Below are 23,881 nucleotides of genomic sequence, written 5' to 3' on the forward strand. Positions count from 1 at the left end.
ATCTTGTTTTAACAAGAGTCCCTTCCTTACCGGCTTCGTCACATAGACTCCAATGAGTGGAAGTAAATTCCGTTCACTATTTATTTATTTATTGTAGACTTTTATATTTGATCTTTTTATCACTATGCTGGGCCTGTGCCTGTACGTGCCTATTCCCTACTCCGACCCCATCGAGGTGCAGTACTTTGAGTCCGACCGCCTGCCCACTGAGCTCAAATCGCTCTTCAAACTCAGCGTCTTCCTGCCGTCTCAGGAGCTCTCGAAGTACCAGAAATGGAGAAAGGTAAAAGTCTACTTTTGTGTTTTAACTCTCGTAATTGACGCATTCTTAGTCTTTATATGGTCTCTATTATTCGCATTTGTGTGTATAATGTAATTATTTTCTCTATAAAATGTCCTTGTCGTTCGATGGAATGCGTTGTGGCGCCGACCGGCATGGCTCGGCTGAAAGGGCTAGAGATGCCGGTGCTAGGCTAATAGCGGTAGAGAAGCCGGCGCTAGGCTAACATCGGTAGAGAAGCCGGCGCTAGGCTAACAGCGGTAGAGAAGCCGGCGCTTGGCTAACAGCGGTAGAGAAGCCGGCGCTTGGCTAACAGCGCTAGAGAAGCCGGCGCTAGGCTAACAGCGCTAGAGAAGCAGAGAAGCCGGCGCTAGGCTAACAGCGCTAGAGAAGCCCAACCAGAGGGCGGGCGGTTCATGCCTTCCACATAGAAGGATTCATAATTTCGTAGGCTGGACGAAAAGGCCCAACAACAGCCGCCAACTGCGCTACTTCTACCAGGTCGGTCTTTCTCTTCAAACTCCGAAATACGTAAAAATCGAGGGGGCGGGTTCCCTAGAACATGACTTGTTTTTATACTATATTGATATACACTTGCAGAAAAATAAAGGATTTTATTATAATTTCTGTTGGTAATATAGTGGATGCCAACTTTAATGAATGGGTTAGGGCCGTCGTGTAACTTTGTGCCTCCAGAATGAATGTTACATTGGGACGTCCAGGATCCAGATTGTGGGCAGGCTGATTCACTACATGGATTTATTGCATGCATTGTGGCGGGCCTTGATGTTTGCGGTAGCACTTCCCTTGGAACAGTATGTAGAGCAGATTGGTGCAGATGGAATTTGATCGCTCTGGTTGTTGGCGGGTCGCACAAGGTTTAAAGATAGACCGGCACCGGCACTTTCTACCGGTCTGTATGTTACTTTTCAATGATTTAATGCAACCAGTCTTAAGGGCTTGGACATTCTTAGGTCTGGTCATTTTGTCTTTGGCGCGGGGCAAGACACTTCTTGGATTGCATTTAACATTTTGCATGCTGTAAAGTTGGTGTGGCGAGTCTTATATCATAGCACGATATGCGTATGAAGGAGGTAATATTTAATATCGAGTTATGGCTTGTTCAACGCTTTGGAAAGGGTGTGCTTGTTCCTCAGAGTGACTCATAAATCTTATTTTCCTCGGTGGTACAAAATAAAGGCCTGTTAGGTTCAGCGTGTTATTATACGCTACTGTGGTCTTGAATGCACGATAAAGTTGCTGCTCATTACGTTTCTCATCTCAACTACTTTTTTTGTTCCAGAAACCTCCGGGCCGAGAGGAGTCCAAGTCAAGCCAGCTTGACTTTGAGGAGTTCGTCCACTACCTCCAGGACTACGAGAAAGACCTCAAGCTGGTGGTCAAGAGTCTGGATAAGAAACACTCAGGTGAGACCAGTCTTCCTCCTCACTACTTATTCTTCCCCATTCCCCACCTCCTCTTCCTCACGCACCAAACCTACTTATGTTGTGGGTATGTATGTTCCATTTAAAGGTTGTTTTATGGTCATCTTATCTTTTTGAAGGTGGTATTGATGCCAGCATGTTGAAGCAGTCTCTTCAGGACCTGGGCGTCCACATCTCTCAGCAGCATGCCCAGAGTGTCCTTCACAGGTAATGGCAGCAAGAAACCAATGGTCTCAAAACTTTTTATTTATTTTTTATTTCTTTACTTATGTTTTGATGTGAATGAATTGCAGCCAATTCAATTACATTTTTGATGTCTTTTTTTTCTTTTTTTTATACAGCATGGACAGAAATGGGACTATGACCATAAGCTGGAATGAGTGGAGTGACTACCCCGTCGTCCCAGCCACGGAGAACATCCCAGAGATCATCCTCTACTGGAAGCACTCAACGGTAGGAAACTTCCCAGGTGTAGGCCTGACTGATGGTGAGGTGTGTCCTGACCTTTTGATAGTCACCCCTCCTTTTCTTGATAGCAGTCTAGTGTACATTGCAATGGGTCAGTGGCTTAACTGCTCCTTTGCTCTGTGCAGGGGAGGATGATGCAACTTCCCACTAATGACTCTAGCAGCCATCGCTAAATGTCTGGTTTGATTGCCTGATATAGTTTCTAGTTATAGTGAATAAGGTGTACCTTATTTTTGGGTTAGCCTTTCATTACTCTAAACTAAATGAGTGTATAAGAAGTGTATATCAATAGCGCGTGTTCTCTGTGTTTGTGAAGATCTTTGACGTGGGCGAGAACCTGATGGTGCCAGATGAGTTCTCGCTGGAGGAACGCCTGTCAGGGATGTGGTGGAGGCACCTGGTGGCAGGGGGGGGGGCGGGCATCGTCTCCCGCACCTGCACCGCCCCCCTGGACCGCCTCAAAGTCATGATGCAGGTCAGTGGTCAACACGGATTCCAAATACCTGGTCTTTTTTGTTTGGGGTGAAGACACACCGCGACCCCAACAAGAAATTATTTTTATTATTCACTATTTAGGTGAGTGCTGCATGCAGCGCTCAACCATTGTTCTTCATACGTTTTATTCTTTCTTTCCTCTTTATTATTCTTTACAAACTTTGGGACCTATCTCCTTCCTCAATTTTTCACCTAGAGACACCTACTTTTTTTTTTAACATGGGAGTCAATGGGAGGACGGCAGAGCCGTCCTCTGGTACTTCAACTGTTTAAGACGTAACTAAATACATTTTCAACCGTTTATCTTCCTTCAAACCATTTAAAAAATCTACACACCATCACAGTTTTAGTTTCATACCTGCTTCGTTTTCAGTTGGTCTCATTGATTTACGTTGACGCTGGAGCGTGATGACGTTCAGCGGTGTTGCCAGATTGGGTGTTTTTTTTCCCGCTGGATTGGGCTACTTTTGGAGGACGTTCAGGCAGTGTTGGGCTGCTTATCCGCTCTACCGGGCTCCTTTTAATCACGCGCCAGCTTCTCGCTCTCTCTCGCGCGCCCCGACCCCCCAGCAGGGCAATACGTTTGACCTTTCAGATACTTCAATTCTTTTTACATGTCTGCATTTTTTGCAGTACTTTGCGCTTTTCATTCAGCTGTCACTTTATTTGTTTCATTTGGTGCATGTTTACTCCATTTCAATTTATTTACTGAAAAACAATCGATTGAATACTCACACCTTGCCACAAGTAATTTGCTGTAGGCTACTGGTTAGTAGCCACTGATCTATCACCACACAAGGCGATGTCTCCTGCACAACTATGTCCCATCCATTCAGATGTGCCACTGCTGACGCACTGACTCTTTTGCAAGGGCCTCACTTGCTAGCGCATTGCGTAACCAACTGGTTAATGAGTGCAGGAGTGGGTCGAAGAGTGACGGGTTAGTCTGGGACGTTGTGCTCTTCCACCAATAGAAACATAGGTCAGGCTGTCGAGGTGTTGGGAGCTGAAGTCCCAAGTCATTGGCCTCGTGCGTCAATAGGTGTTGTGACACGGGTCATCTTTGATAAGCTGCCACGGAGGAAAGTGTTGACCCTCCACACACTGAACTTTGTCAGACTGACACAGTAAGGCAGGCGAAGGGAGCTGAGGCCAGCTGTGCCTCAGTTACGACTAAACCATCCCACTGTCTTCTCGCCCCTCAGGTTCATGGTTGCCGTGCCAATAGCATGTGCATCATGAGCGGCTTGACCCAGATGGTGAGAGAGGGTGGCGTGCGTTCACTATGGCGGGGAAATGGTGTCAACATAATCAAGATCGCCCCGGAAACTGCACTCAAGTTCATGGCCTATGAACAGGTACTGTATTGTCTGACCACTGCCTAGCAGTAAGGGGTGACTTAGCGCTCCCCTATTTTACTGCCTCATAGCGGTAGCGGCTAGCCTAGCACGGCCCCAGCATGCTAAAGCACTAGCAGCAGGCTGGTTAGCTAAATTATTTCCTCTGTTGTGTTGCCAGATCAAGCAGATGATCGGCAGCGACAATGCGACTCTGACCATCGTGGATCGCTTCGTGGCGGGATCAATGGCTGGAGTTATCGCTCAGAGCTCCATCTACCCCATGGAGGTAAGACACACCCCTCCCCCAGCTCACACCGCCTCACTCGCCACATCAGAATACAGGGATATTAGATAAAGATATTGTGTATTCAGGGATTATTGTGTTGTTGTGTGGGCGGCAGTAGCTCAGGAGGTAGAACTGGTCGGCTGGTGACCGGAAGGTTGCTACTTAGATCTCCTGGCTGAGTTTCGAGGTGTCCCTGAGCAAGACGTCTCACCCTGACTGCTCCTGACGAGCTGGCTGTCGCCCTGCGTGTGTGACTCCGCCGTCGGTGTGTATGACTGAATGGTTGTGAGTGGCTTTAGACAAAATCCCCTAAATGTTACCATGCTCATGGCTCTGCCCCCTCCCCAGATGTTGAAGACGAGGCTAGCGCTGAGGAGGACGGGACAGTTCTCTGGGATCGTGGACTGTGCTTGGCAGATCTTCAGGAGGGAGGGGCTCGGGGCCTTCTACAGGGGCTACGTCCCCAACGTGCTGGGAATCATCCCCTACGCCGGCATCGACCTCGCCGTCTACGAGGTGAGGCCCCACCTCTTTGAACTTCCTGTGTGTGGTCATGTGACCTTTGTACAGCTTTAGTCAAATGACTAACAAGGTAACCTTTACTCTGATGTCCTCTCAGACCCTCAAGAACCGCTGGCTACAGGAGTACGGCTCCAACCGCAGCGACCCAGGTGTCCTGGTGCTGCTGGGCTGTGGCACCGTGTCCAGTACCTGTGGGCAGCTCGCCAGCTACCCCCTCGCCCTGGTCCGCACCCGCATGCAAGCCCAAGGTAGACACTTCTCCTACCGTTCTAGACCACTGGATGTTTTATGGTCTGAAGTACCTCCATAGAGGTACTTCAGAACCTCTGATCGGTGGCCTGTTATGTATCAACCACCTGATGCTAACTTCCTCTTGTCTGTGCCCCTCCCACCAGCCACCAAGGAGGGCAGCCGGCAGTTGTCGATGACTGGCGTCTTCAGACACATCCTCCAAACAGAGGGACCCACTGGTCTCTACCGGGGCCTGGGGCCCAACTTCCTCAAGGTCATCCCAGCAGTTAGCATCAGCTATGTGGTGTACGAGCACATCAAGACATCGCTGGGTGTGACCTTGCGCTGATGCTTGACACCGCGTTGACACTTGACATTTAGGGGGGCTTCTCCCTCTGTGAATATAACCCGAGACTAAAGGGACATGAGGAGCCTCCTGAGAAGGGGGCTCCTGCTGCTATTTCTGGTGGAAGGGAAGGAGGATCACGGGACCAAAGGACTTCTGTCCCTTTGCCAGTCCGTTTGCCTGAAGACATGTATATGTTTCTCCATGTCGGGTTTCCCCGAGTCGGTGCTGGAAGAGGCTTTGGTTTGAGTTAACGGTTCTAGTTAGGTTTTATCTTTCTGCAAACCGCCTTCAGTCTTCACAGGAGAGATTCGTATTTATTATGTCCATCCAGTATTTATAGTTTTTTTTTACTTGATCCTTTTAAAGAGTGTCTGTCTTTAAGTCAGACTGGGCTACGGGAGTTGTCTGTTTGGAATATTCCGACTCTGAGAGTTGTCTGTCAGTTTAGACCACTAAGTATCTAGCCAAGTACCACCTTGGAAATCCTTTTTGTTTAATTTTTCTTTAATAAGCAGCACAAACCTCTGGATCTGCTGCCTCAGATGATCTGATCTGTTCCTGGTCCAAAGTGATGTCTTGTCTTGTCATAGTAATGTTTTAAAAATGAATACTGATGATGAAGAATGTATGAGTGACATTATGCACTTTTATCAAAAATTGTGAACTAAAGAATCAGTTAACTTCTTTTGTAAAGAACGATTGAAAGGATTATTTTTTTATGGACTTTTTTTAATGAAAATAAATGCTATTTCTTGTAAAACTGCTATTTTTAGGTTTTCTTTGCATAAATAATTGCATTAATACACAGGTAAATGTTCTGCAACTATCTGGAAGTTGGTAAGTAAAGCAACTTCCTTTGGCTTGTCTACTAATAATGCTATAGAGGTCTACAACAGGGGGTCCGCGGAGGTACTACAGGTGGTCGCGAAAGTTTTGGTCAATTAAGACTTTTTCCTATTCCCCCCCCCCCGCAATTTTTTTTCGCAAATTGAATCGTCTTCAAATACACATTGACATGAATCCAACACACTAGCCGCGTTTACATGGACACTTTTGATCAGATTTCTCGGAATAGATCTATTCCTATCATGCGATCCGAATGTAATATATATATATATATATATATATATATATGCATCTACGGTCTCTCGTGCACACCTGACACATCTGGCTGTGTGACTGGCTGTGACATTTTTTGTATTTGATTTAATGAAAGCCCAGCAGGAGAGCTTTCTCTGCCTGCTCCTTCAATTAAGGACAGCACAGCGACTTCAGTTTCTCGTCCGGTCTTAATATATACCCCCTCCTCCGACCGTGGTGAAGTTGGTTTGAAGTTGGATATTCGACAGATATTCGGCCATTCATTTCCTATGGGAAATTGCTTTTTGCTCAATAGCTTCCGAGTTATAGGACCCAGAGGCCCCAGACCAATTTAGACCTGTTCTACTATGTGGTAATAACAACACACACCTCACTAAAAATTTATATTTTGCACCTCCTATTTAATTTAAATATTTTAAGAATCCATTTCATTTCCACACACCAACACACAAACATGAAACACAACTCTCTCTCTGTTTCTCTCTTTCCCGCCATCTCTCTCGACCCATCTCTCTCTCTTTCCCGCCATCTCCCTCGACCCATCTCTCTCTCTCTCTCTCTATTAATCTTTATCTGAATGGGAAATGCAATATTTTAGGACCGATTCACCGTTAAACGTGTTTCTAATAACATTTCTAGCAAGAAATATACTTTTTACTTGCATAATCTTCAGTCAGTGATTGTGTCTGATCTTTAGTTTTATAGTTATTAGGAAGATTTTATCGGCTCGCTCGCATGTTTCAACGACGTCAGGTTGTTAGGGACGATCTCATCTCTCATCTCATTTTCGACCGCTTATCCGGGGTCGGGTCGCGGGGGGAGCAGCTCAAGCAGGGGGCCCCAGACTTCCCTTTCCCGGGCCACATTGACCAGCTCTGACGGGGGGATCCCGAGAGGTTCCCAGGCCAGTGTTGAGATAATCTCTCCACCTAGTCCTGGGTCTTCCCCGAGGTCTCCTCCCCACTGGACGTGCCTGAAACACCTCCCAAGGAAGGCGCCCAGTGGGCATCCTTACCAGATGCCCGAACCACCTCAGCTGACTCCTTTCTAAGTAAAGGAGCAGCGGCTCTAATCCGAGTTCCTCACGGATGGCTGAGCTTCTCACCCTATCCCTAAGGGAGACGCCAGCCACCCTTCTGAGAAAACTCATCTCGGCCGCTTGTACCCGCGATCTCGTCCTTTCGGTCATCACCCAGCCCTCATGACAATAGGTGAGGATAGGAACGAAGATCGACCGGTAGATCGAGAGCTTTGCCTTGCGGCTCAGCTCTCTTTTCGTTACAACGGTGCGGTAAAGCGAACGCAATACCGCCCCCGCTGCTCCGATTCTCCGGCCAATCTCACGCTCCATAGTACCCTCACTCGCGAACAAGACCCCGAGGTACTTGAACTCCTTCACTTGGGCTAAGGACTCATTTCCTACCCGGAGTAAGCAATCCACCGGTTTCCTGCTAAGAGTCATGGCCTCAGATTTAGCGGTGCTGATCCTCATCCCAGCCGATTCACACTCGGCCGCCAGCCGATCCAGTGAGTGCTGAAGGTCACAGGCCGATGATCCAATGAGGACCACATCATCTGCAAAAAGCAGTGACGAGATCCTCAGACCACCGAACTGCAACCCCTCCCCACCACGACTACGCCTCGATATCCTGTCCATGTATATCACAAACAGGATTGGTGACAAGGCGCAGCCCTGGCGGAGACCAGCACCCACTGAGAACGAAACTGACTGGCTGCCGAGAACACGAACACAGCTCTCGCTTTGGGAGTACAAAGATTGGATGGCCCTGAGGATAGACCCCCTTACCCCATACTCCCGCAGCACCTCCCACAGTTTCTCCCGGGGGACCCGGTCATACGCCTTCTCCAGATCCACAAAACACATGTAGACCGGATGGGCATACTCCCAGGCCCCCTCCAGGATCCTTGCGAGAGTGAAGAGCTGGTCCGTAGTTCCACGTCCGGGGCGAAAACCGCATTGTTCCTCTTCAATCTGAGGTTCGACGATCGGCCGAACCCTCCTTTCCAGCACCTTGGAGTAGACTTTACCAGGGAGGCTGAGAAGTGTGATACCCCGGTAATTGGCACACACTCTCTGGTCCCCCTTTTTGAACAGGGGAACCACCACCCCGGTTTGCCACTCCTTTGGCACTGTACCCGACTCCCACGCGATGTTGAATAGGCGTGTCAACCATGACAGCCCCTCAACACCCAGAGCCTTTAGCATTTCTGGCTGGATCTCATCAATCCCTGGGGCTTTGCCACTGCGGAGATGTTTGACTACCTCAGTGACCTCCACCAGGGAAATTGACGACGAAACACCATCAACCTCGAGCTCTGCCTCCAACATAGAGGGCGTGTTATTCGGATTCAGGAGTTCCTCAAAGTGTTCCTTCCAACGTCCGACGACCTCCTCAGTTGAGGTCAACAGAGTCCCATCCTTACTGTACACAGCTTGGATGGTTCCCCGTTTCCCCCTCCTGAGGTGCCGGATAGTCTTCCAGAAACACTTTGGTGCCGACCGAAAGTCCTTCTCCATGGCCTCTCCGAACTTCTCCCACACCCGCTGCTTAGCCTCCGACACGGCAGCCGCTGCAGCCCTTCGAGCCTGTCGGTACCCTGCAACCGAGTCAGGAGTCCTCCAGGATATCATATCCCGGAAGGCCTCCTTCTTCAGTCGGACGGCTTCCCTGACAACCGTAGTCCACCACGGTGTCCGAGGGTTACCGCCCCTTGAGGAGCCTAAGACCCTGAGGCCACAGCTAGCCACCGCAGCTTCAGCAATGGAGGCTTTGAACACCGCCCACTCCGGCTCAATGCCCCCAACCTCCACAGGAATGCCAGAAAAGCTCCGCCGGAGGTGTGAGTTGAAGATACCTAGGACGGGGGCCTCCTCCAGACGTTCCCAGTTCACCCGCACTACTCGTTTGGGCTTACCAGGTCTATCCGGAAATTTCCCCCATTCCCTGATCCAACTCACAACCAGATGGTGGTTGGTTGACAGTTCCGCCCCTCTCTTTACCCGAGTGTCCAAAACATGCGGCCTCAGATCAGATGACACGATCACGAAATCGATCATCGATCTTCGGCCTAGGGTACTCTGGTACCAGGTACACTTATCAGCACCCTTATGTTCGAACATGGTGTTTGTTATGGATAATCCATGACTAGCACAGAAGTCCAATAACAAACGACCGCTCGGGTTTAGATCAGGGAGGCCGTTCCTCCCCACCACGCCTCTCCAGGTGTCTCCATCGTTGCCCACGTGGGCGTTGAAGTCTCCCAGCAGAACTACGGAGTCCCCTACTGGAGCCCCATACAGGACTCCATTCAGGGTCTCCAAGAAGGCCGAGTACTCTGAGCTGCTGTTTGGTGCATACACACAAACAACAGTCAGAGTTTTCCCCCCTACAACCCTTAGGCGCAGGGAGGCGACCCTCTCGTCTACCGGGGTAAACTCCAACACCGCGGCGCTCACCCGGGGATTTATGAGTATCCCCACACCCGCCCGGCGCCTCACGCCCTTGGCAACTCCGGAGAAGAATAGAGTCCAACCCTTATCCAGGAGTACGGTACCAGAGCTGAGACTGTGCGTGGAGGTAAGCCCCACCAGATCTAACTGATAGCGCTCCACCTCCCTCACAAGCTCCGGTTCCTTTCCCCACAGCGAGGTGACGTTCCACGTCCCCAGAGCCAGCTTCTGCCGCCCGGGTCTGGTCCGTCGAGAACCCTGACCTTCGCTGCCACCCATGTGGCTGCGCACCCGACCCCAACGGGTCTTCCCACAGGTGGTGGGCCCATGGGATGAAGAGAGGGGGGGTGCCACGTAGTTTGTTCGGGCTGTGCCCGACCGGGCTCCGTGGCAAACCCGGCCACCAGGCGCTCGCCATCGAGCCCTCCGTCTGGGCCTGGCTCCAGACGGGGGCCCCGGGCTTCCTCCGGGCCGGGTCACATCTCCTCTTTTTCCGTTATTCATTGGAGTTTTATGAACCATTCTTAGTCTGGCCCCTCACCTGAGACCACTCTGCCATGAGAGACCCTACCAGGAGCACAAGGCTCCAGACAACACAGCTCTCAGGTTCACAGGGACACGCAAACCTCTCCACCACGATAAGGTGACGGTTCCAGGAGAGGTTTAAGGACGATGCTTTCGCTAAACTAGCAACTCACGTGTTTCCTGCGTTTGTGTTACTTTATGTCACTTTTAATGATATCATCTTGTTAGAAACACGTATATCTGAGAGCCAACCCAGTCGCCAAAAGCATACGTTGACAGTGTACGTTTTCGTGAACACTGGATTACGTCGCATTTCAACATAAAATAGCGTGTTATACACACACACACACACACACACACACACACACACACACACACACACACACACACACACAATGCATTTCGCTGCTAAATAAATAAATAAATACAAAGGCAGAATAAAGAATAAATTCATTCATTATCATTCAACTTCAACATGTGTTATTACAGTATAGTGATGGAGGGATGACGTATGTTGGCCAACCCGGAAGTGAGCGTCCCTTGACAAAAAGCCCACGGGTTTTTCCATTTGATTTTGGATTATTGCAGAAAAATTAGCATCTTTGAAGCACTTCCTCAAAAACTGAAAATAAATAAAAATAACTGTGCTTACATTTCTCTCCAAAGAAAGAAATGTAAACCAATGCATTCCGAATGGGAGTGTTTCTCCAATTTTTCCATGCTACACAGAACGAAATGTAAACCCATGCAAATAAAGACTTCATGGTCATAATCATTTAAATATCATTAATCTCCTGAGGGTGGTATTCTATTTTTTTCAACGGGGCTGCATCCAGTCACTTGACCGTCATGGTTGCTATGGTGGTTGCTATCGACCAGCCCCTCTAATCCTTACATGGCTCTAAAAACCACGCGGCAAAGGAGCTGCCGTAAACTGTGTTGTTTTTGTCGTAAACTAGGGTCCGATGGTTAAAAAATAGACGGATATTCCAAGGTATCCTTAAAAGGCAGCTTGGATGTTTTTATTTTCTGCAGTTTAGACTTCTGTAACCTATTTTTGAAAGCAAAACACCAAGCTCATTGATTTAACGAGGTTATATGCAGGTTGGATGGCTACGGTGTAGGTCTGGGAATAACTTCAGGCCAAAATCTTGCAAGCGAGCCGCTGGGTGCAGGTGCAACGAGATGGAGCACTTGCTGAGTCATTTCCTGTTGGGCTGGAGCCACAGGTTGAAGCGTATGCGTCCTTTGAGACCCCCTTTGATATATAAGAGGCCTCAAAGTAAAGCTTACTTAAATGTTGTCGACCCAGTCACCTATTGCATCACTTCCTTTAGGGCTTCGGCCTCCTAATTGATCATTGTAGTATAATTGAATGCCCTCTTTCATATATATGATACCTCCACCACTGGGACGTGGCAACAATTCTCCAAATCCATATGGGGAGGGGGGGTGATGCTTGTGGACAGTAGGGTTGTACACTAGACATAAATAGGAAGAAAACTCAGGAGAAGGAATGACCTCTCATAAATATTTATTTAATAAATTGTTTCAAATAACCCTGCCTCGTTAAATCAATGAGCTTGGTGTTTTGCTTTCAAAAATAGGCTATAGAAGAAGTCTAAACTGCAGAAAATAAAAACATCCAAGCTGCCTTTTAAGGATACCTTGGAATATCTGTTTTTAACCATCGGACCCTAGTTTACGACAAAAACAACACAATTTACGGCAGCTCATTTGCCGCGTGGTTTTTAGAGCCATGTAAGGATTAGAGGGGCTGGTCGATAGCAACCACCATAGCAACCATGACGGTCAAGTGACTGGATTCAGCCCCCTTGAAAAAAATAGAATACCACCCTCAGGAGATTAATGATATTTAAATGATTATGACCATGAAGTCTTTATTTGTATGGGTTTACATTTCGTTCTGTGTAGCATGGAAAAATCGGAGAAACACTCCCATTCGGAATGCATTGGTTTACATTTCTTTCTTTGGAGCACAGTTATTTTTATTTATTTTCAGTTTTTGAGGAGGGGCTTCAAAGATGCTAATCTTTCTGCAATAATCCAAAATCAAATGGATAAACCCGTTGGCTTTTTGTCCAGGGAACCCAGGGCGACGCTCACTTCCGGGTTGGCCAACATACGTCATCCCTCCACCACTATACTGTAATAACACATGTTGAAGTTGAATGATAATGAATGAATTTATTCTTTATTCTGCCTTTGTATTTATTTATTTATTTGGCAGCGAAATGCAGTGTGTGTGTGTGTGTGTGTGTGTGTGTGTGTGTGTGTGTGTGTGTGTGTGTGTGTGTGTGTGTGTGTGTGTGTGTGTGTGTGTATAACACGCTATTTATGTTGAAATGCGTTAAGTTACATAAAAAGTTACATAAAGTAATGGTTTAATAACACATACGCAGGAAACACGTGAGTTGCTAGTTTAGTGAAAACAGCGTCCCTAACAACCTGACGTCGTTGAAACATGCGAGCGAGTCGATAAAATCTTCCTAATAACTATAAAACTAAAGATCAGACACAATCACTGACTGAAGATTATGCAAGTAAAAAGTATATTTCTCGATGTTATTAGAAACACGTTTAACGGTGAATCGGTCCTAAAATATTGCATTTCCCATTCAGATAATAAAGATTAATAAAGACCATACACATTCACTGACTGAAGATTATTCAAGGGAAAAGTACATTTCTCGCTAGAAATGTCATTAGAAACACGTTTAATGGTGAATCTGTCCTAAAATATTGCATTTCCCATTCAGTTAATGCTGGGTTTTGCGTATCATATGCACGCGAAATGGACGTATCCGCCCTCCACAGTAGTTAATGCTGGGTTTTGCGTATCATATGCACGCAAAATGGTAATTTGGCGTATGTACTGCACGCATTTTGAAAGTGTCAAACCGTGCGATCTGTGCGCATATTGGTGAGACTGGAAAAGCTGTCATCTTCTTAGTTATCACAAATTTTTAACAATAAATGTTCTGTACGGAGCTCCTTAAGGGACAATAGGGAGAACGCTCCCAGACAGAACCTTAGATGGAAGTCGTGCTTAGTGACAAATCACGACAAATACTTCCAATTGATATGCATGAGTTTGAAAATTGTGCTTTTTGACACGAACATTTAGAAAATACGTGTACCTAATCACGTTTCAATAGATTAAATAACGTGACAGTGTCACCTATTTTCGTGAGCCCGGGATGCCTGTACGCCGGCCATTATCGCCCGATAATGGCCGGTGTTCTATACTACATTATCCCTTACATAACCAGCAATGACAATGGTTTTATACCCATGATTTAAACGGAATGCGAGCTGCTGGTTTCAGTAACATCATATCAACCATGTTATTATAATTATGTGGAGACGAATGAAATATTGTTCGTCATAACTATCAAACCAAACATCCTTCACGTTCGCCGAACGACGATTATGAAAGTAAAATGCACATTTCTCTTTCCCGTCAGTCACCGACGCTAAAGTGCCTTTGCCAACAGTCGGTATTTGACGTTCTCGGAGTGAGACTGTGTTGGTTTTCCATAGGAAATGAATGGGATTTTTAAAAAATTCAAGTAAAATAGGAGGTGCAAAATATTAATTTTTAGTGAGGTGTGCGTTGTTAGTACCACATAGTAGAACAGGTCTAAATTGGTCTGGGACCTCTGGGTCCCATAACTCGGAAGCTATTGAGCAAAAAGCCGTTTTCCATAGGATATGAATGGGATTTTTAAAAAATTCATATAAAATAGGAGGTGCAAAATATTTATTTTTTAGTGAGGTGTGTGTTGTTATTACCACATTGTAGGACAGGTCCACATTGGTCTGGGGCCTCTGGGTCCCATAACTTAGAAGCTATTGAGCAAAAAGCCGTTTTCCATAGGAAATGAATGGGATTCTTAAAATATTTAAATAAAATAGAAGGTGTAAAATATTAATTTTTAGTGAGGTGTGTGTTGTGAGTACCACATAGTAGGACAGGTCTACATTGGTCTGGGGTGCCTGGGTCCCATAACTCGGAAGCTATTGAGCAAAAAGCAATTTCCCATAGGAAATTAATGGGATTCTTAAAATATTTAAATAAAATAGGAGGTGCAAAATATTAATTTTTAGTGAGGTGTGTGTTGTTAGTACCACATAGTAGGACAGGTCTACATTGGTCTGGGGTGCCTGGGTCCCATAACTCGGAAGCTATTGAGCAAAAAGCAATTTCCCATAGGAAATGAATGGGATTCTTAAAATATTTAAATAAAATAGGAGGAGCAAAATATTAAGTTTTAGTGAGGTGTGTGTTGTTAGTACCACATAGTAGAACAGGTCTAAATTGGTCTGGGGCCTCTGGGTCCCATAACTCGGAAGCTATTGAGCAAAAAGCCGTCTTCCATAGGAAATGAATGGGATTCTTAAAATATTTAAATAAAATAGGAGGAGCAAAATATGAATTTTTAGTGAGGTGTGTGTTGTTAGTACCACATAGTAGAACAGGTCTAAATTGGTCTGGGGCCTCTGGGTCCCATAACTCGGAAGCTATTGAGCAAAAAGCCGTCTTCCATGAATGGGATTCTTAAAATATTTAAATAAAATAGGAGGAGCAAAATATTAACTTTTAGTGAGGTGTGTGATGTTAGTACCACATAGTAGAACAGGTCTAAATTGGTCTGGGGCCTCTGGGTCCCATAACTCGGAAGCTATTGAGCAAAAAGCCGTCTTCCATAGGAAATTAATGGGATTCTTAAAATATTTAAATAAAATAGGAGGAGCAAAATATTAATTTTTAGCGAGGTGTGTGTTGTTAGTACCACATAGTAGAACAGGTCTAAATTGGTCTGGGGCCTCTGGGTCCCATAACTCGGAAGCTATTGAGCAAAAAGCCGTCTTCCATAGGAAATGAATGGGATTCTTAAAATATTTAAATAAAATAGGAGGAGCAAAATATTAACTTTTAGTGAGGTGTGTGATGTTAGTACCACATAGTAGAACAGGTCTAAATTGGTCTGGGGCCTCTGGGTCCCATAACTCGGAAGCTATTGAGCAAAAAGCCGTCTTCCATAGGATATTAATGGGATTCTTAAAATATTTAAATAAAATAGGAGGAGCAAAATATGAATTTTTAGTGAGGTGTGTGTTGTTAGTACCACATAGTAGAACAGGTCTAAATTGGTCTGGGGCCTCTGGGTCCCATAACTCGGAAGCTATTGAGCAAAAAGCCGTCTTCCATAGGAAATGAATGGGATTCTTTAAATATTTAAATAAAATAGGAGCAAAATATTTGTCGAATATCCAACTTCAAACTAACTTCACCACGGTCCTCCTCCGCAGTGGCGGATTGGCCGTCGGGAGCACCGGGTGGCCTGATGGTCCTCCTGGCCTGACTTGAACAGTCACCGGACTGAGTGACTGACGCCCGGGCCAATCAAATCGATCCATCTAGTTACGTAATAACGCCGCTCGGCGTTATTACGCCGAGCGTTATTCCCCCCCCCCAGTCCAGTCCAGTCCAGTCGTGGCGGTAAATATGCACCAGAACGTTAGTCGCCAATCGTTTAATCATAACAATGGCGGCGGCAAGCAGTAGTAGCGGGAGCACAGAAGCTCCAACAGCAAAAAAAACACGACTGAGGTGTTCAAAAGTGTGGGATTTTTTCACTCTCAACGCTCCCAACAAGGTGGTTATTTGCAGACTATGCAAATTTACATTAGCGTACCACAGCAGCACTACGGCAATGCACGAGCATTTAAAAAGAAAACACCCGGGAGCTCTGGTTCAGGATGGCCGCAAACCACCGCAAGTTCTGTTGATTTTCCCCCTTCCCCGACCTGGAATGTTCGTTTATCAAGCAGTCGCAGTAGTATACCAAAGATAAAAGTTCGTATGTTTATTAATATTAATATTCGAATATATTCGAATATTTATTAATAATATTTGGACCATTAAATGTCTTCATTCCTTTATATGGTATAAAACTCGGCCAAAAGCCGAGCTCCGAGGGTTTGTTTACCAGCGTTGCTATGGTGACCGGTCTTGCGCGTTCCAACGGTTTATTAGGTATCTAAGCTGTCTAATCACTTCATTCACTGCCTCTTCCGTGGTCATTACAATATTATGAAATATGAATAGACTTTGTCGGGTTCGGATTTGAAACTTGTGAAGAATCGCCTGAGAACCTCTCTCAATCAAGAGAACTTAGAAGCATTCATGCTGATGGCAACAGAGAAGGAGATTCTAATGGCACTTGACAAAGATGACATTATTGACAAGATGGCAGAGAGCAGTGAGCTACTGCGCCGCCTACTGGTTTACTAGGGATAATCGCTGACTGGTTACTCTTAGTGATCTACTTTATTGACACTAATGAGTGAATATTGTATTCCAAGTTCTTCTTTGTTGTTCTTACATTGTTGCTTGTTAAATTTAAAGAAATTAATATATTCCAGTTTTGATAAATGTTTTATATGTTTGATGCTTGAAAGTAAAGTTAATTATTGAACATCCAAGCTAGTATTTGTCTCTCTTTTTACAAATATAGGCCCATTGTTTTGTGTGTCTTGCCTTGTACATTTGTGTATCCTATGGCTGCTGTCCTCAATAGTTTTTGAGTATTCATCCATTGCTATAACATTTGAAAACAGGGTTTTCAATGAAAATCATATATTCAAATAGATAACTCATCGGTCACTCCTCTCTTTTAACTATCAAATAGTGTTAGAATACACAACTAGAGGTATGGTGGTCTGCATGAGAAGGGTGGCCTGGAATGGCATCAAATTCCCGGCCTGAATTATTGTCCCAGTCCGCCACTGCTCCTCCGCCACAAACTACGTATTTGGATGAGAGTGCGCAGCGAAGACTGTTGGGTGAGAGAGTGCTGTTATGCAAGGGATAATGTACAGAACGCCGGTTATCGCCATTATCGGGAAATAAGCGACAGGTGTGAGTACCAGATGTGTTCGGTAAGTTGCCAGATCGGCTCGGGGGTCCTAGATGCGCAATAATGACGCACTTCCTGTAAACGATGTCATTAAATGCGCATGCGCGTCACTCAGTAGCCGGTTTTCCGCTCTTATGTCAGAAGCTGTGTTCGAAATCGTTCCCTATACACTCGTTCCCTATTCCCTATATAGTGTACATGATATAGTGCACTATATAGGGAATAGGGAACGAGAATTCGGACACTACGCTGAACATTTCTAAACGTCATTTGCGTCAGTAAATGCGCCGGGTATTTGTGTGACGCAGATAGATGCGCCCACATCATGTAAACAAACCTGGCACTCACGACGAAAGCTGGAGGTTGTATTGATGTTGAATGTTACATTTCCTTGTTTAATTAATTTTTAATGTTAAATATTCTATGTCAAATCCCAAATAAATTGTTGACATTTCTAAACGAAAGCCGGAGACTCCATCATTAAATGTATTAGTTTTCGCGGTCATTCGGCTTCTTCTTCTCCCCTGGAAAAATACAACCGCATTGCATTGTGGTATACGGGAGTAACATGTAGGGAACATCGTATGTACCCTATTTTAAGTCCACTATATAGTGCCCTATATAGTGGACCACTGAGAATTCGAACACCCTACAAAATGGCGTGCACCCTATTTAGTGCACTACATCCATGATAGGGAACGATTTCGAACACAGCTAGTGTGTGTCTATCCAAACACACACTGCAATACACATACAGCTGAATGTGGTAACACATTATATACATTCTTATAGGCCTACCTTGAAATTGTTACTATTTTACAGATGTTTTTTTAAATTATAGAGCAAAGATACTCCTAGTGGAAACGAGGAAAATTTTACATTTTTTATTGTTATTAGTTGTATAGGCAAGGATACAATTCATTGAACATCTGGAAAATCATAAAAAAAAGGATATATGCATGTATACATATATACATACACATATATATATGTTGTGGCAACCCCACGCCATTGGCCATGGGCCAGCCGCTTCAGCACCCGCCCCGTGGACGGGTGGTGGAAGGAAGATACCTCCCCCTCCACCCAGCTGCACGAGAGGGAACCTCAAGCGGGCCCAGGCAATCAAGAACATTGGGGGCACCTGGGGGACGGGAACGAGAGAGGAGCTTTAAGGGCTGGGGACGGGGCAGACGGGAAGGAGGGCTGACCGGGAAGAGACGTGTAATTGACCCGAAGTTACTTAACAGAACGTTTTCCCCACCAGGAGTAAGCCGGAGGCGTCGGGTGCTGTTTCCCCGCCGACCCCGAGGAAGGGCTGGACCAGGAGGTCCCGCACCCTTATTCCCGATTACGGAAGAACCTTAGTTTATGTATGATTTCCCTTTTGTGACTGGAATTATAATAAAACCTGTTGCACCGCAAACCTGCTTCATTCATTAATTCCCGAATCCCCGCCGCCGACGAAAGGGGTTGCCACAGTGGTGGAGAATGCAGGCAACGCGATCCCTGGACTTAAACACAACCCAGACCACGATGGAGCACGCCCACCAACCCGCCACGAGGGACGAGGAGATAGACGTCCTACGGAGATGCATGGTCCGAATGGCCGAGCAGCTCGCTCGGGGTCCTGCAATCGCCGCCCCCACGAAGACGCTGACAAAGATGGGACCGGACGACGACGTAGAGGCGTACCTTGAGGTGTTCGAGCGGACCGCGGACCGTGAACAATGGCCAGCGGACCAGCCACATCCTAGCGCCCTTCCTGACCGGGGAAGCTCAGCGCGCCTACCGGGATCTCAACCCCCACCAGGCGGGGCATTACCCGACGCTCAAGTGGGCCATCCTCGCGCATTATGGACACAGCCTCCCCGCCCAGGCGCAGCGCTACCACGACTGGATCTACGAACCGCTCGGCTCAGTGAGAAGCCAGATTTCCCAACTCATCCGGCTGGCCGAGCGGTGGCACGTAGAAGGCGACGGCCCCCCTCTGCTGGATTGGCTCGTCATAGACCGCTGCATCCGATCTCTTCCCCCCGGCGCCAAACGCTGGGCCTCCGGGAACCAGCCCCGAACGGTGAACGATCTTGTGGAACTCCTTGAGAACCATCAAGTAACCCAGCGGTTTTGCGGAGGAACAGCCCCGCCTCCCGGAGGGGGGGAGCCGCGGACCGAGCGACGCGGACGGATGACATTGACCCCGCGCTCCCAGACACCGGTAGGCCGAGGCCCCGCCTACCCGGCTCAAAACACTGTGGCCCGCAGAGGCCCCGCCCCCCCGACTCCGAGAGAGGAGTGGAGGTGCTACACCTGCGGCCAGAAGGGCCACCTGGCACGCCACTGTCCCGGCGCAGAGGATGTGTCAATGCCCACGGCCAGCACGTCCGACCAGAGGGGAGGAGCCTGCCTCCGCACCACCTGCTGGTCACACGAGAGGACCGTCTCGCCGAACCTGCCGGTACGGGTGGGGCGGGGGGACACCCACGCCCTCCTGGACTCAGGGAGCGTGGTCACCTTGATCCGGCCCGACTTAGCCTGTGGAACGCCCGGGCATGACATTGAAGTGGGCTGCATCCACGGACAGACGGAGACATACGCCACCCTCCACTTCACGGTACAAACCCCAAAGGGGACCTTCACGGTCCAGGCCGGGGTAGTGCCCAACCTACCCATGCCCCTGTTAATTGGACGCGACTGTCCCATCTTCGAGCGACTGTTTGGGGCGGAGCTTCGCCCACCAAGACCCCGACATCCAAGGACGAGACCGCGCCAGCTACGAAGCCGCCCCGTCTATATGGCAGGCCAACCCCCGCCATCCCCGACTGACTCCGACGAGCCTCCGCAGAGACCCGCGAGAGAGGTAGGACGCCGGCCTCACGCCTCGGAATCCCTTCCCCCGGGGACACCGGGCACGATGACCGCCTCCGAGCCGATACCCCCACCAGAGGAGAGTGAGAGCCCACCCCTCATCGACTTCTCCGACCTCCCCCTGGCCGTCGAGGGGCGAGCGGACAGGGGCGGACGGTTCGCCACCGCCCAGCTGGAGGATGACTCCTTAAGACACGCCTGGGGACACGTGCAAACCCACGAGGGACTATCACGGGACTCGGTGAGTTGCCGGCAGTACCCACACTACAGCACACGGGGAGGGTTACTGTATAGGGTAATTCAGAGGGGGAAAAAAGAGACAGAGAAACCCAATGTCGGAGGAACAGAATAAGAGAAAAGGGAGACTGACCGACAGAGAGGCCAGACACGAGTAAACGTTGGGCAAGCTTTTCAGGAATAGCGTGAACTGAAAGGAAAAGAAGTCTGCAAATCAGACGCAGACTGCTTTTGAAACTGAAAGTACCCTTGGGCGAACTTTGTCTTCACGGTATTCTTGATGTTGATAGTCTCTGTACAAATGTGTTCGCTCAACCATTTTGTAGTGAGCCCTGTAAAAATCTGTTTTCTCGACCGTTTTGTTGCGAGCCCCGTGTGTTTCCTTTCCTTTGTTTCCATGGGTGTTTGCCGTTCGTCTGTCTCGTCCCCCAGATACAGGCTGAATCCCCGAATCCAGGTTCTTGTTTATTTAGATTATTATGTTGGCCAACACTCTTACACTGATTGTTCTGTTCAACCTAAAATAAAACAATTATAATCTAGGATATAAATCCTCCCCGTCAACTATAAAAAAGGATGGATTTATGTTTATTACAATACAAATACACAGTTTTAAAAATGTATAACCTTGTCCGCACTTCATCTACTTCGGACATGGCTCCACGCATTCGCCGGCTTCTTTGAAAACAAATGCACATGGCTGAGGCGAAGTGCATGGGGAAGGGTCGTCAACGAGTTGTTACGACAGTGTTGTAAAATATCTACTACGAAGCTGTAGGGGGCGCTGTGTAGAGAAAAGTGCGTGCCAAACCAAGAAAACAGCGAAGAAATTCCCGATCTTGCATAGTGGGCCTTTGTGTGCTTTAGTCTCGACACTTTAGAGAATGTCTAGCGCGCAACTTGAATAAGCCATGTGCGATATTACCCGGGCTCCAGCGCAACTTTTCTTACCAGGTGAAGCCTCAGGTAGCCTAGGACCATTCATACAGGAGCAAGCAAGAACGTTACCTTTTTCTGTCCTTGGGAAACGAAAAGACGGACAATCCGTTTCCACTGTTTGTGCAGTTTAGCATTGCACATTTACGAGGCATTTCTTTTTTAAACTATCTTTATTTTCGAAAAATAGACAATGACAAATGAAATGATATTGAGCGGGACATTGACTGTATTATTTAAGGTGGTCATACCGTACCTACCCTGTATATAACACATTGAACATTGAACACAAGAAATGGAAGAAATTCCATTTATGCCCATGTACTTTCACCATACATACTGTAGCGACCCTGGGACAATTAAATAGTTTGTGTGTTATGTGTTGCATTGTATTTCATTGTCCATTATGCCAGTTGTTCTATGTGCATGTATTGTAATGTTCTTATTGTCAATCAGGGTGGGGGCCTGCACGCGAGTGAGACCGTGTTGCCGGGGTAACCGGGGGTTTGTTTGTGTGTCGGTTTTCTGCGGTTGTTTACATTGTTACGGGTTTTTCAGTGACCTGGTTTTGGTTGATTAAAAACTACGATCAATTACTAATGACTCGACATGATTATGTCACCGGCGAGGTCGTTACATTGGTGTCAGAAGTGAAACTATTTTATTTTTATTTTTATTTATTTTTTCTCGGTCCTGCTGTGCTCGGCGAGTAGGCTGAAGTTGCGATCGCCGTTAGCTCTGTTTTTGTTGTGGCTTGTTCTCTGCAACAATAATGCTTCCTGCGGACTGTCGGGTGAAGATAGAGATGGACGACTACGGCGAGGGGGCATGTGGAGAAGCCTCGGAGTCTCTGGTGAGGGGTAGAACCAAACGGGAAACGGCCGCCGTGGAAAAAGATGATTTTTCACGCATAGTTCGCAGCGCCGACTGCCCCTGGCCACCACAAGACGGCGACAGACACGGCGGCGCCTTTCTTACATCAAGCCCGGTGTCCATCAAGACGCCTAGATACACCGGTAAGGCTGACTGGGAAGCTTTCCACGCGCAATTTGAACTTTTAGCCGATGCTGCCGGATGGTCAGTGAAGGTCAAAGCGCTGCAGCTTGCGATGTGTCTGGCGGACGACGCATTGTCTTGTTTGTTGCTGCTTAGCCCAGAGGACAGGGGGGACTATGTTGCCCTAGTGGGGGCACTAAGTAGGCGTTTTGGACTATGTGTTAAGCCGGGGCTAATGCGCTCAGAACTCTGTAATAGGCGCAGGAAGCCTGGGGAGACGCTGCGGGCACTGGCCAACGATATCGAGAGCCTGTCTTGGCGAGCATACGCCCACATGCCGCCAGCCGTGCAGAGCGAACTCGCTCGGGATCAGTTTCTCCAGGCCCTTTCCCCTACAGAACTACGCATTCAGACCCAGCTAGCCCACCCGCAGACTTTGCAAGAGGCCTTGGAGATGGCCATAGAGAGGGAGCTGGTGTGGGCTGGAGCAATCGACGGTCATCCTGCTCCTCAGCCGATGGTGAGATCGGCGAGGGAGAGGAGTGAGGACTCACAGAAGCCAGCCTGGGTGGACGAGCTCACTGAACTCGTCCGCGCTGTCTCTATGCAGGCGGACCGCCGCCCCCCGTCTCGTCGAGAGCAGAGGGTCTGCTGGGGCTGCGGGCAGCCTGGCCACCTTGTCAGAGAGTGCCCTACAACTGTGAGAGCCCAGGGAAACGGGTCAGGGTCCGCGTAATTGGGGAGACGCGAGGCCCTGCCCCCTTACCCCCGCCGTCGTCGTCTGGAGGAGCCCATCATCACAGCCGGGGGGGCGGAGCTCCACCCCCCCCAGAAGCAGACGACAACATCCCGGAGCCTGTTGTCGTGGTGGGGCGGACCTGGGCGGGGGACTTTTGTCATGTTCCTGTCACTGTTGAGGGGGTGGCCTGTTTGGCTTTAGTCGATACGGGGTCTACTGTGACCCTGGTGAGGCCAGACATTTTGCCGACCTGGACGGTACTCCAACCTACAACCGTGCAGCTCCGCACAGTCACGGGGGAGAGGGCTCCCATGAAAGGGAAGGGGTTGTTGTCCATCTGCGTAGGGGGAAAGACTGTCCTCCACCCAGTGTGGGTAGCAGCTGTGCAGGACCCCTGTATCCTAGGGTTGGACTTCCTGCGGTGCACTGGCTGCCAGCTGGACCTTGAGAGGGGGGCGATTGGCTTCCAAGGAGGGCCCACAGTCTATATGGCCCCGCCAAACACCTCCTACATCCGCCCCCCACCGACAACAGCTCAGATGGAACAGTCACACGTCACCGGCCCCCTTCACCCCCTTGCAAAGACCTTCCAACCACCCTGTCTTCCCGATCCCTGTCCATTGTCTCAGTCCTCCTCCTGCAACCCT

At 48.0% G+C, this 23,881-nt stretch overlaps 1 protein-coding gene across 1 annotated transcript; it reads left to right on the forward strand.

Moving 5' to 3' along the window:
* On the forward strand, positions 1 to 6,176 carry slc25a25a (solute carrier family 25 member 25a). Its single transcript, XM_060065762.1, has 10 exons — positions 1 to 283; positions 1,584 to 1,707; positions 1,845 to 1,932; positions 2,067 to 2,178; positions 2,510 to 2,668; positions 3,894 to 4,046; positions 4,207 to 4,314; positions 4,663 to 4,830; positions 4,934 to 5,084; positions 5,232 to 6,176. Exons 1-10 carry the CDS (start codon positions 125 to 127, stop codon positions 5,414 to 5,416), a joined length of 1,407 nt encoding a protein of 468 aa, XP_059921745.1. The 5' UTR covers positions 1 to 124; the 3' UTR covers positions 5,417 to 6,176.
* Positions 6,177 to 23,881: the final 17,705 nt, after the last annotated feature.

The sequence above is a fragment of the Gadus macrocephalus genome, chromosome 11 (assembly GCF_031168955.1).
Source record: "Gadus macrocephalus chromosome 11, ASM3116895v1".
NCBI lineage: Eukaryota > Metazoa > Chordata > Actinopteri > Gadiformes > Gadidae > Gadus > Gadus macrocephalus.